The sequence below is a fragment of the Barbatula barbatula genome, assembly GCF_947034865.1.
Source record: "Barbatula barbatula genome assembly, chromosome: 3".
NCBI classification, from domain to species: Eukaryota; Metazoa; Chordata; class Actinopteri; order Cypriniformes; family Nemacheilidae; genus Barbatula; species Barbatula barbatula.
The window spans coordinates 12,115,791-12,131,663 of record NC_136764.1 but is presented as its reverse complement, the minus strand read 5'-3'; the positions used below and the strand labels follow the sequence as shown (position 1 = coordinate 12,131,663).

General features: G+C 39.3%; 1 protein-coding gene across 1 annotated transcript in view; it reads left to right on the top strand.

Moving 5' to 3' along the window:
• cdh24b (cadherin 24, type 2b) overlaps positions 1 to 15,873 on the top strand; it is a gene marked incomplete at both ends in the record, with an annotated part of 63,510 nt that overhangs the window by 32,468 nt on the left and 15,169 nt on the right. Inside the window, one exon of the mRNA XM_079453674.1 lies at positions 10,428 to 10,609. Coding sequence (XP_079309800.1) covers positions 10,428 to 10,609 — 182 coding nt within the window. The remainder of the gene's footprint in view (positions 1 to 10,427; positions 10,610 to 15,873) is intronic.

The window sequence follows — 15,873 nt, the reverse complement described above, 5'->3', positions numbered from 1 at the left end:
GGTGTAGGAGAACGTGGTGGAAGAACCCAATTGCAGGCAGCAGGGATGAAGGGGTTAACACAAGGACTTTAATATACAATAAAACAGAAAACCCACGAGGGGGTAACTAAGACTAAGACTAAGACTAAGACTAAGACTAAGACATACTTAAAAGTATTTGTCAGGACAAGGCTTCTAGGACAGGGTAACAAGTACAACGAACAAGCCCAGGATAATGAACACGAAGATGTTTTAAAGGGGAACAAACACAGGATAATTACTAAGGGGCAGGTGAAGGTAATGAAACACTAATGGGAAGGCTAACGAGACGGGAACACCGACGGGACACGAGAAAGCACATGGCAAGTCAAAATCTAAACAAAGCCATGTCTTTCTCACACAAAACCTAAGGCTATGCCATGACTCCGCTGCAAGACCAAGAATAAACATGACATGATAGCGGAATCATGACAGGCAAATCAACTCTTCATATGATAATCGTTATATTCATGGGGTCATTGTCGTACTTGCGGTTCCTGTCTTAACTGTTACATACAGTGCTGCATTTTTATACAACAAAATTTCAAAAGCCATTTCCATTTGCATATTTTCTGTACTTGAATGTAACTTTTATTGAATCATGCAGCATAAATGTCTGTCTGGGCAACAAACTATGCAAATTTTTACTGACAAACTACAACCATTTTCATATGCCCAGGCAGTCTGTAACAGTGACAGAGTTTTGAAAATGCCGTTTTAGTTCAGTCGGTTGAATGTGCCTCTGTTTTCTGACGTTCACTGCACAGATAGACCAAGAGAAAGACGAGCTGCTACAGCGAAGCAAAACCACGCGCTCGCGAGGCTGTACCGGCAACACTTTATCTACACGCCTTACCTGAGAAGTCGGTAAACACTGCTAAAGACACCCAAACGCTCTCTGCCAACTGAAAACAATTTAAAATAGGCGCGTCCCAGCAATACCAGCAATAAATGCTTTCTTTGTGATAGGGCCCCTACAATGGTTTGCGCGCCTGGCGCGCCTGTGTGTGTGTTTATTTGGAACTTGGCGGGTCCAGAACGAATTATCTTCCGGTCCTAATCCGGACCGTAGTCCGACTTTGGGAAGGACTGCACTAGGCTATTCAGAGGAGATTAATTCTCCCTGTCAAAGTTTTGTGATTTTGTGTTGTGACATACTATGTAATTATAATCCCCCTCCGTATCAAACACTTCTGTATTTGTTTTTACACAACCTTTACAAATTACCTATTGTTTTTCAGCTCACACGAGATTGATATTGATAAATACCAGGGTCATGCAGAGCGTTTCATATATAGGTTATATTGAAGAAATAGAGGATCTTTCCCAACACTGTTTATATTTATCTAAGGTTAGAAAATGCTGGGAAAAACTTTACATTTACACAACATTTAAAAGTCTAACTTTTGACTCGCTTGGCTTTTGTGTACGGTGACGTCACGTGAAAACACTGCCGCCAAACGTCAAAATAAACGCTTTTTTCAACGAGAGGTGAAATCAGATGTCAATCAACATAAGTAGCAAATACAATTTTGGGGTGTCACCCAGACGGGTCAATTGGATGTCAGGGGTTTTCGGTGCCACCTTGGAGTCCCCTCTGCCTTATTCACACCTTTCAGTTGGGTTTCTGTGAAAAATAACAGTTGGTGATTCAAATACTCCTGACAACCGATTAGACGTTTACATTTATGATTTTGATTTTGACGGACAATTTTATCTGAAGTGACTTAGAGTTCATTCAAAGTAAACATTTATCACAAAAAATTTTATCATTTGTGAAAAGCTACAGAGCTCCTATCTGAATTATTAGATGAAGTCACAGACATTATTTACAAACAAATATCCCTCAAAAATCATATGGTACTACCATAGTAAGCTGGGCATGGTACCAGGGTAATGCAGAGCTTTTCTTAAATACGTTTTCTCCTTCGGCAAAAAAGTGAAAACTGGATGACATCTTAGTGCTGTATTAGCCGCCATAGTGCATCGAAAGGGAGCCGTTGGTTGCAATGCGCAAACCAGACCGTTAGATGATGCTACATTTTCTTTAAAATGCAGCTTTTAAGTGTAAATAGTTGAATGCTTTACAGTGCACTTTTTGTAAGGGATCCTCTGTAAACAATTGTATCTGTTACACATTTTGAAAAGGTTGTCTGGACTGAAATTTATAATTATTAGCAACATGGGATGTATTATTCCCTGGCAGTTATTAGTACAACCAGCATCGATATTTTGTTTTCTTGTTGAAATCCTGTTTCAATCGAATATGCTCTCTCTGGGCTGTAATGTATGGGCTGTTTTATGCACGTTGTAAAAAGTAATGTGGAGTTGAGTAAATATTTCTGCTCTTAAAAATTGCATCTGTCTGTGTAACCAACAAATAAAACCAGTAATTTAGATGCCACATGAAAGTTTACCTGACAAAACATTTTTCCTTTGTAGATTATCCTTTGAAAAACAATTGAGTTTCGTGGCTGTAGTAAGAAAAGTTTAGTCAGAGTCTGTAAGATTTTCTCTTATCCTGTGGCTGTAGAATCATCCAGTGTTAATTAAGGCTGATGTGGACCGGTCTACTGCATGCTGGGCACATGAAGGTTTCAAACTAGTCACACTAATGTACTGCAGATTAAACACCATGCAGAATGAAAGAAATAATGGCGATGCAAGAAATACCAGAACAGTTAGATAATAGAAATAATTCCAATAATTGTCTTCTATAATTAAGCTCCACATTCTCCAATAGCTGTAATTAAAATACTATTGGTTACTATTAGCCTCTTAATAGCCTCCTATTCATTTTTCACCCGCTTCCTATTTTGGCTCTGTTCATTAATATTCCAAAGTGCTTCAGTTGACAGAATAATCACTGCTCACAGATGCGCTCACCCCAGACATGCACCTTGTCCTTCCGCACAAGTCCAGACAAACGTAGATACTTTGCCTTTTTACTTTTTTATTCGCCCCATCAGACTTTCGATTTGTTTCCTTTAGCAATAGCACCCATGCGTTTTCAGTCCTTTTATCTGTAAAACTGTCCATCTCCCACGCAACTCTCACTTTGAGTCATAATTTTTTAATGTCTCCCCCTCTTTTGATGTTTTCATATACAGTTACCAAACTCCTTCAGTGCTAAATCCCTGCTGCGATGAATCCATCAGTTTGGCGTGAGCGAGCGGTGTTAACCACCTTGCAATCCCATGATGTCGTGCATGCATTCACATGATGTGAGCTCAAGAAGGATGCGGCTTTACAGCATTAAGCTTCACAGCAGGAGCCGAATGCAAATATTGTGTTAAAACCCCTGTATAATCACATCATCTCAGTGGGTCTTTATTGATCGCCTTGCTCTTTTGGTGAAATGGGCTTTATGTGCCCTTTTTGCTGTAGGTCCCATCCTGCCTTCATAAGAATGCGGTGTAATGAGAAGTGTTATGCTTATTCATACGGCCCCCTCAGACTTTGAGCCAAGTAAATAAAAAAAATCAAAGATTTTTTAATGTCTTTGATAGTTGTATTGCATGATTTTGTTTGCCCTGCTTGGTTGATTTGCCATCTATTTAAATGCTTTCTATAAATCAATTTATCACAGCACAGACTGTAAATCAGTGACTTGATTTGAGTTGTAGCTAATTGTGTCCTTTCCCAAGGAAAAGAAATCACAGATGAGATCTCTCTAATACCTCAGTTGTTTTCTCCTACACATTTAAACTTTGCGGCATTTTGCAGCAGGTTTGCCACTAACTTATAGATTTCATTACTTTTAAAATCTTTCCTATTAGTACTTTTTCAGTTTGAGTTCAACTTTCGTTAAAATATTCAAATTGAGCAAGAATTTCATTCTCATTACTGGCATTAACCAGTAAGGTTTGGAACCGTATGTTCCAAATATGGTTAGAGGCGTTTCCGTCACACGCTTTCAGTATTCGACCAATCACTACGCACTGGTTAACTGGCCAATCATAACACACCTTGCTTTTCAGAGCGATGAGCTTTGTAAAAAATCTGCTCGATTCAGAGAGGCGGGGCAAAGAGGAGATACAAACATGCATGGTATGTTTTTGAACCTTAAATCGTGTATACACATTGCATTACATCTAAAACAAACGCTAATATTCATTTTAACCGTGTCATATGACTCCTTTAAGCAAATGTTAATCTACCTCTGTTTTAATTTTACAGTAATTTAAACATGTATTTGAACAATCGTCTTACTTTTAATCCTTTTAGAATAAACATTTATGACACTTCAATGATACACAACTGAGAACTCTGCTGAACTTTGAAATAGCAACATTTAGCAATGGTTCTTTGTTTTACTGTGTTTTTTTAACTGCAGTATTTAAGTGCCTGTAAAACAGTGACATGTTTAAATTTGATTCATCCCATAGTGTTGCACCGTATGCAGATCATTTGATTTAAAAAGAAACCTCTATCATCATCTACTCACATTCGTGTTTCTCCAAACTTCTCTACAAAATAAGCTTTTTTTCTTCCTTACAAAAAGAAGGAATAGTGAGCACATGCTGTTATTCAGTGGCAATTTTACTTACTACAAAATCCATTTTACTTCCCATATAAGCGCTGTGGTGACGGACATCTTTAAAAGATGCAGATTTTATTCACACAATTTTCAACCGGCGCTTGAGCTTTAGCCAGCTAGACACTTTTATAATGGCTCTCCTAACTCACGGGTCTCTTTTCCAAAGCAACATAAAGCCTCGCCCATAGATAACACTGTGGAGCTCTTATTCCCTCTTTCTTTCTCTAACGCTATTTTCTCTTTTTGTCTGTGGACCCGTCTCTCTTTTAGCCGTGCTTTTGCTATTCCATTCGCCTCTGTTTGTAATTGCCACATCTTTGAATCAAGCTGTTTTCCGCTCATTTGCAAACAATACCGTCCCCTCTATCCATTCACCCACCGAGAATCTTTGTAGTACTTTTTTTGTAGTAAGTGTGTTCCTTTCATAATTCATCTCTTGCTTGCCCACATGAAGCCTTCCCCTCTCCTTTTCACTCTCCCTCTCTCACTCATTTTCGCCCTATGGACCTGAGGTAATTTCTGCTCTATGTTATTTACTGAGCTGAACCTGTGGTCATGCACAGACCTGCTAATTAACTCCATCTGCCCATCATTGAAAGGCACTAAATACTCACCTCTTAAGCTCCTATTGGGCACTGACTCATACCGGCTCCTTACCTGAAGAACCCAGCCCCATTAGAGTGCCTTTTAATGATTTAAAAGAATAAAACGAGCAGTCTCTCCCATCACGGAGGTGAGGCCCGAGTGTAAAGGTGCTTCTTTGAAGTGAGTTAGAGCACGCGCAGCGGAAGCCCTCTATCGTCCCTTCTAAACGCAATTACACCGGCCCAGTTGGAGACGCTATATCTCTAAGTCACAGAACATTGATCTTGGTATTTCATGCCAAATGATTGGCCGGCTACAGCCGCATTGGGAAAAATTATCATCCGCTGTCCGTGGCTTTCTTGATTTGTGATATATGAGGTGATGGGTGGCTGTCATTGTGTTGTTTATGCTTTAAAGTGAGTTTTCTCTGTCTTAAGCCATAGTAAATGACAAATGTGGCTAGCTGTCTAAGTTTAGCTTAGAAGTCATGCACATTTAACTGCCAAGAGTTTGATAGCCAAGGGGATTTTGGCAACATCCAAAATGTAGAAAGTTGTGTCCAAAAGTGATGTCCAACTTTGGTTAGTTGAAATGCTCTTAATATAAATATATTAATAAAGATGTATGTAGAAATGTTCATGCAAAAATTGCCAACACACGTGCCAAGCTTATTGATCCAAGACCCATGAGAATGGCTACAAAATATTACCAAAAGAGTGGACAAAAAATATAAATAACTGATACAGTTGTAGTCAATAGTTTCACTATTTCCTATGAGCTGTTTGTTTTTTTGAGTTCTGTTTGTTTGCACATTTGTATATTGAAACCTAATTCAACCTGAAGTGGCATTAAAAGTAAATAATTATGCAATTAATTATGTTAACAAATAAAATACATACACATATACATATAAGGGCTGGCAAAAATTCATTGTGATTAATCACATCAAAAATAAATGTTTGTGTTTATATAATGTGTGTGGCGGCATTGATTTTTATGTACATATAAATGCACAAACATACAAGTATGTTTAATATAGATTTATATTGATACATTATACATTAAACATAATACATATACATTATATTTACATATGAATGTAGATATATTTAAGTAAATATTGGTTATACTGAATAAACCTAAACACACACACGCACAAATATACATAAAAACACATATTTTGGACGTTTTTGGAATCGATTAATCGTGATAAATCCATTTGACAGCAGTAATGAATACATAGTTTTTTTTAATTATGTGCAAATTAATTGCATGATAATTGTAGGTTATTAAAGGGTCTAAAATGCTGAGCCAGAGACCATTTTTGTCAGTCCATTTAAGTCACATCTCATACTCTGAATTCAAAAATCTGTCATCACATAATCTCATGTCACTCTAAACTCCCATGACTTTTTTTCTATGGAGCACAAAGGGAGTTGTAATCAAAATGTCAAAAGTTCCTCTTTTTCATGCTAAGAAAATGCGTGGTCATTGGCATGATCACTGGCTGTCAAGTTCAGTTTCAATTCTGTATGGTACATTAGAATAAATTATATATTAGGTCAGATTTCGAACCAGGTACAAAATTATAACACAAGACTTACATCTGCATCACAATCTTACACTTAAAATAAAAACTACTAAGTTCTATAAAGTTGTCTTTGTATCTTACCTGTACAAAGAGTGAGCAGAGACTAAAACACTACAAAAAAAGGCTACTGTAAATGGATGCTGCAGAACAGCCCCGCTTTAGGAAATATCAACTATTGCTTCTGTGTGAAAACACTACATTGATTGTGTTCAGTGGGTATCTAGTCTTATATTGAAGCACATGATCTTGCGCTTGTTTGTGTCATGTTCCACAAAATCCCAAAGTAAATAGCTCCCCTCGATTTCTCTTCACCTCGATTCTATCTTAGGTGACATTTTCTTAGAGGAAGCTCATCACTTTGCTTGACAGAAGTTACAGAGCGTTTTCATGTCCATGCTATGACACGTGGGCATTCGCTTGGAGTCACCTCACACACCTGTGGAACCAAAGACTCTTCCCATCAGACTCTCTGTCATCAAAGAGCAGCAGGCCATCGACTTCACGCCAGTCTGCCTAATTCAAAGCCAGGGAAAGTGATAAACATTACTGAGGGTGTAATTTGAAAGTCAGATGTTCATAAATGGCTGTAAATTTGTGTGGGTTTCTTGACATGGGGGAGACTGAGACACGCTTTGACTTTCATCTCAGGCTGTTGTTTTGCTGTGTCATACACAAGCTGTCTAATGGAGATGGAATGTATAATTTTTCAGGTTGTGACGTGTGGAACAGACGTTGACTATAAACATTGATAGAGGTGGAAGTGTTTTGTGACTTTATCATTTTATTACTTTGGCTATTACTTTTCTGTATGCTTGCAACTCCTTTTTTTCGTCAATATCTAAAACCATACAATCTAATTCCATAAATTTTTATATGCCCTACTGGATTTGCAGGCTTTCAGTGAGATGCTACTATTTCTACAACACAATACTGTATACAAATCAACAAAGGCATGTGTGAACAGTCGGTGTGATGAGAACTGAAAGTAATTGGACGTAATTCAAGCAGCTAGCACTTGTATGTGACAACAGCTCCTTCAAGTCTTGCGTGTTATAACTATCAGCCACCCTTTTAAAATTGAAGTTGTAATCATTCATTGTCCCCCAGGTCAGCTTGGACATTTCCTGGAGGACTTGGATGTACTTCTCTCATACTTCCTGGAGGATGGTACTCCCCTGGTGGTACTTGAAGATTTCAACATCTACTTTGAAAAACCAAAGACTGACGACTTCAACAAACTGACTACGTTGAGTTCCCACTTCAGCAACCCACAAGTCTGCTAATCAGCTGGAACTTATCTACACTCACCATTGCTTCACTCATCACGCCTAGGCTACCCCCCTGTACTTTGGATCTCGACCGGACGCAACACACTCTTTCCCACTGGTCGCATTCTGACGCAACCACAGCACACTTTCTCCCTCCCACTTATCCTCATAGGTCTCCTCAATGCTCCCTTCCCCTAAACAGCTCTACTGAATACCAACAACGCCACCGACACTCTGTGCTCCACTCAGACATCCTGCTTGGACAGTTTATTCCATCTTACATCTGCCCCCTGGTAATCCGATGTTGTCTGAGAGCATCGCACCTAGCTCAGATCTGCTGAGAAGAAGCGGCACAAATCAAATGATCCTCTGTCTCTGTCAGTCTTTCCTCTATTCTTTCTCTGTTGATGTCACCTCTGCCATCTCTCCATCCATTGTCCCCGCTCCGACCCACATTATCAACTCTTCTCTCACCACTGGTACATTTCCCACAGCTTTTAAGGAGGCCCGTATAAACCCGCTACTGAAGAAGCCCACTCTTTATCCTGCACTGCTAGGAAACTATAAACCATTATCTCTCCTCCCCTTCATTGCAAAACCCTTGAGTATGTGGTAGCTGACCAGCTCTCCTCCTTTCTCACACAGAACAACCTCTTTGACAGCAACCAGTCTGGTTTAAAGAGCGGTCATTCCAACGAGACTGCACAGTCATACTCGCATGGGTGGCCTCTAAATCCTCGGTGCTTAGGTCATTCAGAGTATACTGGAGAGGTGAGGTCTCTGAGTCCCAGCATCTCAGTACAGGGGTACCCCAGGGCTCAGTTCTTGGACCGCTCCTCTTCTCCATATACACAGTGTCCCTAGGTTCTGTCATTTGGGAATATGGCTATTCCTATCACTGCTATGCGGATGACACATAGCTCCACCTGTCCTTTCAGCGTAATGATCTGACCGTCTCTTCGCACAACTCAGAATGCCTGAATGACATTTCACTCTGGATAAAGGACCATCACCTGCAGCTGAAGCTTGCAAAATCTGAACAGTTAGGGATCGGTCCGACCCGAAGTCTCAGCACAACCTTTCTATCCAACTAGGTTCATCAACCATTACTCCTATCAGAACGGCCAGAAACCTGGGAGTGGTAAATGACAATCAGCTGAACTTCAAAGATCATGTTGCCAGCAGATTCAGATCCTGTAGATTCAGCTTCTACAATATTAGGAAGATTTGACCTTTCCCGTCTGAGCATGCTAAGCAAGTTGTTCAGGCTCTTGTCCTACGTCCCACAAAGGGGAAAAATCACTCCCAAACACTTTCTCCAGATGTGCAACAAGATAAGCAGATTCTGTAGTTGTCTTTAAGTATCGGCTAAGTACAGTCTTCTACTTCTTTTCTACTTTCCTACCCCCCCAAAATAAGAAATTCTTACTTCTTACCTTCTTATACTGTGGTAGGCTAACTGAGACCAGTTTTATTGCACCTATGCATTGTTGTTGTTTTGTTTCTCAAATTGCTTCTATTGCTTTGGATAAAAGCGTCTGCTAAATTACTAAATATAAATGTAAATGTAATGGGAGAGTTGCATTCTGGAAGAAAATTACAACCAGGAAACAACACAAGGTTGTAGATTCAAAGTGTTAAGCATCACGATTTTGGCTTCAAGGGGAGAGTTCACTCAAAAATAAAATTATGTAATTTATTTCCCTTTATGTCATTCAAAACCTGATTGACTTTTGTGTTTCTGTAGAACAGAAAAGATATTTTGAGAAATGTCTCAGTGGTTTTGTGTCCAGACGATGGAAGTGTATGGGGGCCAATGTTCGGCTACCAACACTCTTCAAAATATCTTCTTTTGTGTTCTGCAGAAGAAAATCAAATGTTTGGAATGACATGAGGGTGAGTAAATGTTGCATTTTCATTTTTGGTTGCCCTTAAGCAGATCTGTAACCAGCACCGATTTGAAAGGCAGCCCATCCCCCCAACATTATATTATATTATTAGTGGTCAAGAAATATGCACAGTTTTTACTAATATATTTTCTCTAAAAACATAATCCTAGCAATAATAATACTGTATTTGAGTAGGGTTTTCAATTAATACATACAAACTATTAATATGTAGAAGTAATTCTGTAATTTAATGTAAGGGCGGCAGATTATGGTTATAGTGATACAGAGAGCAATTACAGAAACAAGATGCCAATCAATAGCCGCTGTCAAAAAGAGAATCTTATTATCGACAAAAATGAGTGAGTCGTACAATAGATAATTTTTCTGTTCGATAACTTTGTTGCAGTCAGAAATTTCAAAGTCAAATTGGAGTGACGCATGAGTGTACACGATGATTGATTCCCTGTCCCCTTGTCTCTCTTTCCTTTCATCTCTTTCATTTCCGTCTTTTTGTCCTCATCTTTTTGCTGTCTCAGGTTCCTGGCTGTTCTCTGTGTCAGAGTTGGCCGTGCCAGGGGCGGAGGTGGGCCGGATCTCGGCAACAGATGCTGATTTGGGAGACAATGCCAAACTGGATTATACCATTCTGGATGGAGAGTCGGGGGACACATTTAACATCACCGGATCGAACCAAGAGGCTGTGATCATTTTGAACAAGGTGGGAGGAAGGTCCACGAGATTAAAAGTATGGGAGAAATTTGGCATGAACTCAAGGTTCTTGCGGTTTCAGGGTAGTTTATATAGCGTACCAGCATCTTCTCCATTATGATAGTTAAAAATCTGGTGGAGACAACATCTAACGGTGGCGATCGGTATCCAAACCATCATATATTCTGGTCTGTAAAGCAGGTGAAAGTGTGTACATGTGCGTAGTTGTGAGTTCAGGGATGGTGGGCAGAGTTCAAAAAACATATCATAGAGCAGATAATGTTCCGGTGTAGGAGGGAGCAGGTTACTCACTCTGCCAGGTGTCGTGAGGAAATCTGCTTCAATGTTAGAAAAAAGAATCCACAAAAGGGCAAAGCAAGATTGTCTGTGGTGTACAGGCGATGTGAGTCAACGTTGAATCAGCTCCGCCACAGAATGCGCATCCGGGCTGTGAGAAAAAGGAGCGTGATTTACAACAGCACGCCGGGCAGCGCGTGCCTGCTGCGTGAGCCCCATGAGACCTGAGCGCTTGTTTCTTCCCTGATTATGATTCAGGCTGACATTATTCACTGTTCGTCTGAGGATATCTGAACGTGGTATAGACACCTGGAACGCTGCAGTGAGTCCTGTATAAGCCGGGGACTTCACTGACTTTGATTGGTGTGACACCTTTTAACCCTTCAGTAATGTTTCTGTCTTTCTGACAAGATAAACAACGCAAGTTACATTAGTGAATTAAGGCGTCTCACATGAATAAGTGGTAATATCGGAGTTTGAATTAGGGCTGTCAATTTAGAGGGGTTATTTAGAATGATGAATTTAGGATGAAAAAAAGTAACGTGTTAAAGAAATTAATGTGATTAATCAAAAATGGTCGTCATGCTTGTCTCTGTGTGCATGCGTTTGTGTGTGTGTGTGTGTGTGTGTGTGTGTGTGTGTGTGTGTGTGTGTGTATACATGCTACTGGTCAAAAGATTAGGGTCACTTGAGTGAAATGTTTCTATTGACCATGTAAACCTTTTGCTCTGAAGGCGTATGCTTAAATTTAACTAATTTTGAACACAATAATACTATTGTGCCAATATATTTATGTTATTACAAAAATCAAAATGTACAATTCTTTTATGAAAAAGCACCTTAGTATGAGACTTCAAGAAACTCAAGAGTACATTTTACCAAATAGGCAAAGGATACAGCTATTACACTGAATATGCTAAAATATAACAAGTTTTGATTTATTTTAGTTTTGTTCAGTTACAACAAAAATACCTAGATTTGTGCTCTTTCATAGTTTTGCTGAGTTCACTATAGGCGATTTTGTCGGACGCACATGCCTGGCCCGAAGAAAAACTTCTGGTCTGTGTTTTGTTATGATAAAAATAACATATTAATAATAAAAAAATATAAGTGACCATACACTTTTAAATGATAGTGTACTGTACTATACACAGTGTATAACTGTTGCTAACCCAGGTGAACAAAGTAAATACATTTAAAGTGCCCAATTGTGACGCACTAATTTGTTTACTTACTGAAATACATTTGTGGACGTAAGAAGATCTAAGTGTACTCAACTGTGCTATTGTGAGACACCATGAATTGAAGTACAACAAAAACTATATTCTTTGTATTTTAAGTACAACATGTATGTGTGGCGATAGAGCACTTGAAGTTAACTTAAAGTGTAGGCCTACTTGGTACACTTTTTAACAGAATGTCTAATATCTCAATTTACTTATATATATATATATATATATATAATATATATGTTACGAACCGCATGCTGCCTATTAGAGCTTGATGGCTGAAGCTCTGGTTGTGAGCTGACGGGAAGCCTGCTGACTGTCTGTGTGTGCTCAGCGCAGATCTGGATCTGTGTTCAGACACTCCAAAAAGCCAGCTCAGTTCTACTGATGCCAATCCAGCTACCTGGACTCACTCGTGTGTGTGTCAGAGCAACTGTACTGTACTCATGCAAGTGAATATGTGTGTATGAATAGAGAGAGGGGGTTTGTCACTGTGACAGCCAGTTCTAGCAGGTGTGGGGAAGTCTGTGCTAAAAAAATTAAAAGCTTTGGCTGCAGGTGAGCCTAGTAGGGATTTTGGGCCGGGGATGTTTTACTTTGATAAGAGAGAACTGGGATGTGAACATACAGAAAGCATCATTGAGATTAAACGGAGGCCGGAGAGGAGAGTGTATATGAAAAGATATAAAGTGAGACGATACACTGGAGGTCAGACATTATTACTGATAAAATAGACTTTATGTTAAGGGACAGATTGGTGAAATGGGGAAGAACACACACTATATGAAAGACATCAATTTACTCGTTGTTTGCTCCTACAGTAATAAAATGAAAATTCTGTCATTTACTAACCCTTTTGTCATTTCATGCCTGTATGACTTTCTTTCTTACAAGAACACAAAAAATATTTTGAAGAATGTTGATAAGTGAACAATGGCTATTCACTTCTATTGTATGGACACAAAACCAATGCAAGTCAATGGGTACTACCGGTGTTTGGTTACCAACATTCTTTTTTCGTTTCTGCGAAAGAACGTCACACAGGTTTGAAATTACAAGATGGTAAAGATGACAGAATTAAAAATTTTGGGTGAACTCTCCCTTTAAATATGACTTGTAGATCTCAAAATTTGTCAAAGACCAGTAAATACTGGAAAAATCACATGTATCTAGTTTTTTTTACTTAAGAGCTCTACTTAAGAGTCAAACAATTATTTTTTCGTTGAAATGCTCTATTGAAAAAAAACTACTGAAAGAGCTATGAAAGTGCAATGTCTCAGCAATAAAATGCTGCTCTGAAAATTTAAGCAAGAAGCTTCTTGGAAGAGATAAAAGGGAAGGTTAAAGAAGACTGGAGAGAGATTAGTCCGCTAATGCTTAGTGAGGGAGGAAATGAAAGAGGGGGAATTATGGGTAAACAATTGAGCTCCTCCCATGTCTCTCCTTGAATTCATACTTCATCCTCCATTGCACTGATGCTTTATTTGCCAATAATATTTCTAAAAGTGCTCTCACGTTACGCTTCTCTCTAATATTCCTGTCAAAATCACAAAGAGACGATTCCATTGTCCATCCTTGTGCCCGGATTTGAAATTCTGCTCGAGACTCTCGGCTGCACCGTAAGATGGAGATGAAGGAAACAATAAGTCAGGGAAGGCAGGTGGGAGTATCTGAAGACAAAGATTGAATAGGTTAAAAGGGGATTTAGCCTTTTAGAGAGCCCACGCGCAGTTAATAGAAAACATGAAAGATACCACTCTAATAGAATTAAAATAAACAAAGCGTAAAATTAGCACTAAGCTCCCCTTTGGTTTCCGGCCCATTACACAAAAATAAAAAATTATCTGAACATTATTTGTTGTGTTTGCGTTCCGAGGACGCCGCTTTCGTCTGGCCACCTGCCTATCTCATTCAGAACAGCTGAACATCATGCCTGCCTCTCGAAAAGAAAGAGGCGGAGAGAAAAAGGAGCTAACCTCAGGCAAGAAAGTGTTCCCAATAGGAGCAATTTCTGTCATCTTAATGCCCGCTGGGTTCTGAGCACTGTCACTTTTCTTCAGATGACACTTGCACATGTGTACATGGACACGTGAATATCATTGGGTCACCCATGTTAAAAAGACAACTGTCACTAGATGTGACCGAACTTCAAGTTCTTTGCAAATCTGTATTCTTTCCTTTCTCTATGTGAAACAAAGACCAAAGTGCGAGACCGAGTTGTGCCACTCGGCGGCAAGGTTTGCAATGCCTCTGGACAGCTATTTACTAGGGATGGGTAAAAAATATTGATTCTTTGAATTTAATCGATCTTCAATTTAAAGAAAAAATATTGATTCGGGAAATCCCTGACTTGTCTCTTAATGCACGTGCCTCAGAGAATATTATCTGTATTTCGCCTCTTTTTTTATAAACATGTTGGTTACTCAAAAAAAGGTTAAAAGTAATTCAATTGTTGGGCTCTGCTATTAACGTGAATGTGTATTCCATTAATTTAGCTGAGTAGGCGGTTACCAACCAATATATTTACATATGGATTCCATGTCTACAAGAATCGAATCGGCAAAATGGTCTCAAAACCCAGCCCTACTATTTACGTCATAGCAAGTCCACAGTCCTATCTACTTAAATGGGGGAGGACAGATATTTCTTAAATCGCTGGCAAAAATCACAATTAAACAGCATATTTCCGGTCAATATTTAAAAAGTTATGAATTGTATCATAACTTCAGTTTGCTAAGCTTAAACTGTGCTAAAAATCTAATTTACTGGAAGGCGGGACTTCCTTCACTAGAGCAGCCATTTTGATATGGCATTCCTTGCCATTTATTGGAACGGCAGTGGAGCATCTCTCTTATATTAATATCTTTGATAAAGCCCCTGTTGTTTTTAAGCTGAAATACGTTTTTGGGTGAAAAATTCCTTTTAAGCTTCATTACAAAAACCTGTTCAAAAACCAAACCACTAAACGGCATAAACCAGCAAACTGGACATTTCAGCATGGAGAGAATCAACCCATCCCTTTTTCTCACACATACAGACCTTCATTTACACTTGACCTTTTCATGTCTCTGTTAACGTTGCTCTGAATGACAAAATATGTGACGACAAAATGGATACCATTATAAAATGAAAGGTAGCGAAGAATGGAGCTTCCTGCAGACAGAGAAGAGAACCTTTGATTCCCAGACAAAGAGGACAAAGAGAACGGCCCGAGGCAAAAATATTAGTGTGTGCACGTGCGAGTGAATAGGTCACTAAGGCCCCTTTTGGTAAGCTGGGTCATGCCTACCGCTACCTGAGGAGAAACCATCTCCGTTTACGGCTACGCCACAACCTCTTATTTCAGTTCCGGGCAGATGGTGCTTGGTTTATGTCTGCAGAGTCTCCCTCGCTCCTCTCTCCCCCCGAGTAATACAAGTTATGTGCTGTGCCCTTGTGAACTCATTGATTCTTTAACTCCCAAAACACTGTGTCCTTCAGGTAAAGAAAACCGAGGTGAAGTTTGAGGAAAAGAACAACGTGGAACATTTTTTTTCAAAAATTTTCCCCGGCCACATGCCTAAGTGTATGAGTTTAGCAGCATTTAACATTTTGTCCTCACGCTGGCATTACACATTATTCACAGTTCTTAGACTAATCAACGCAAAGTGAATTTTCAGAGGCATCATTTTCCAGACAGAGCGGCGCATGTGTGTTTGTGTGGGTTGGTGGGTGGCATGCTGCTCTGATTAAGCGTATGCAGATTGTG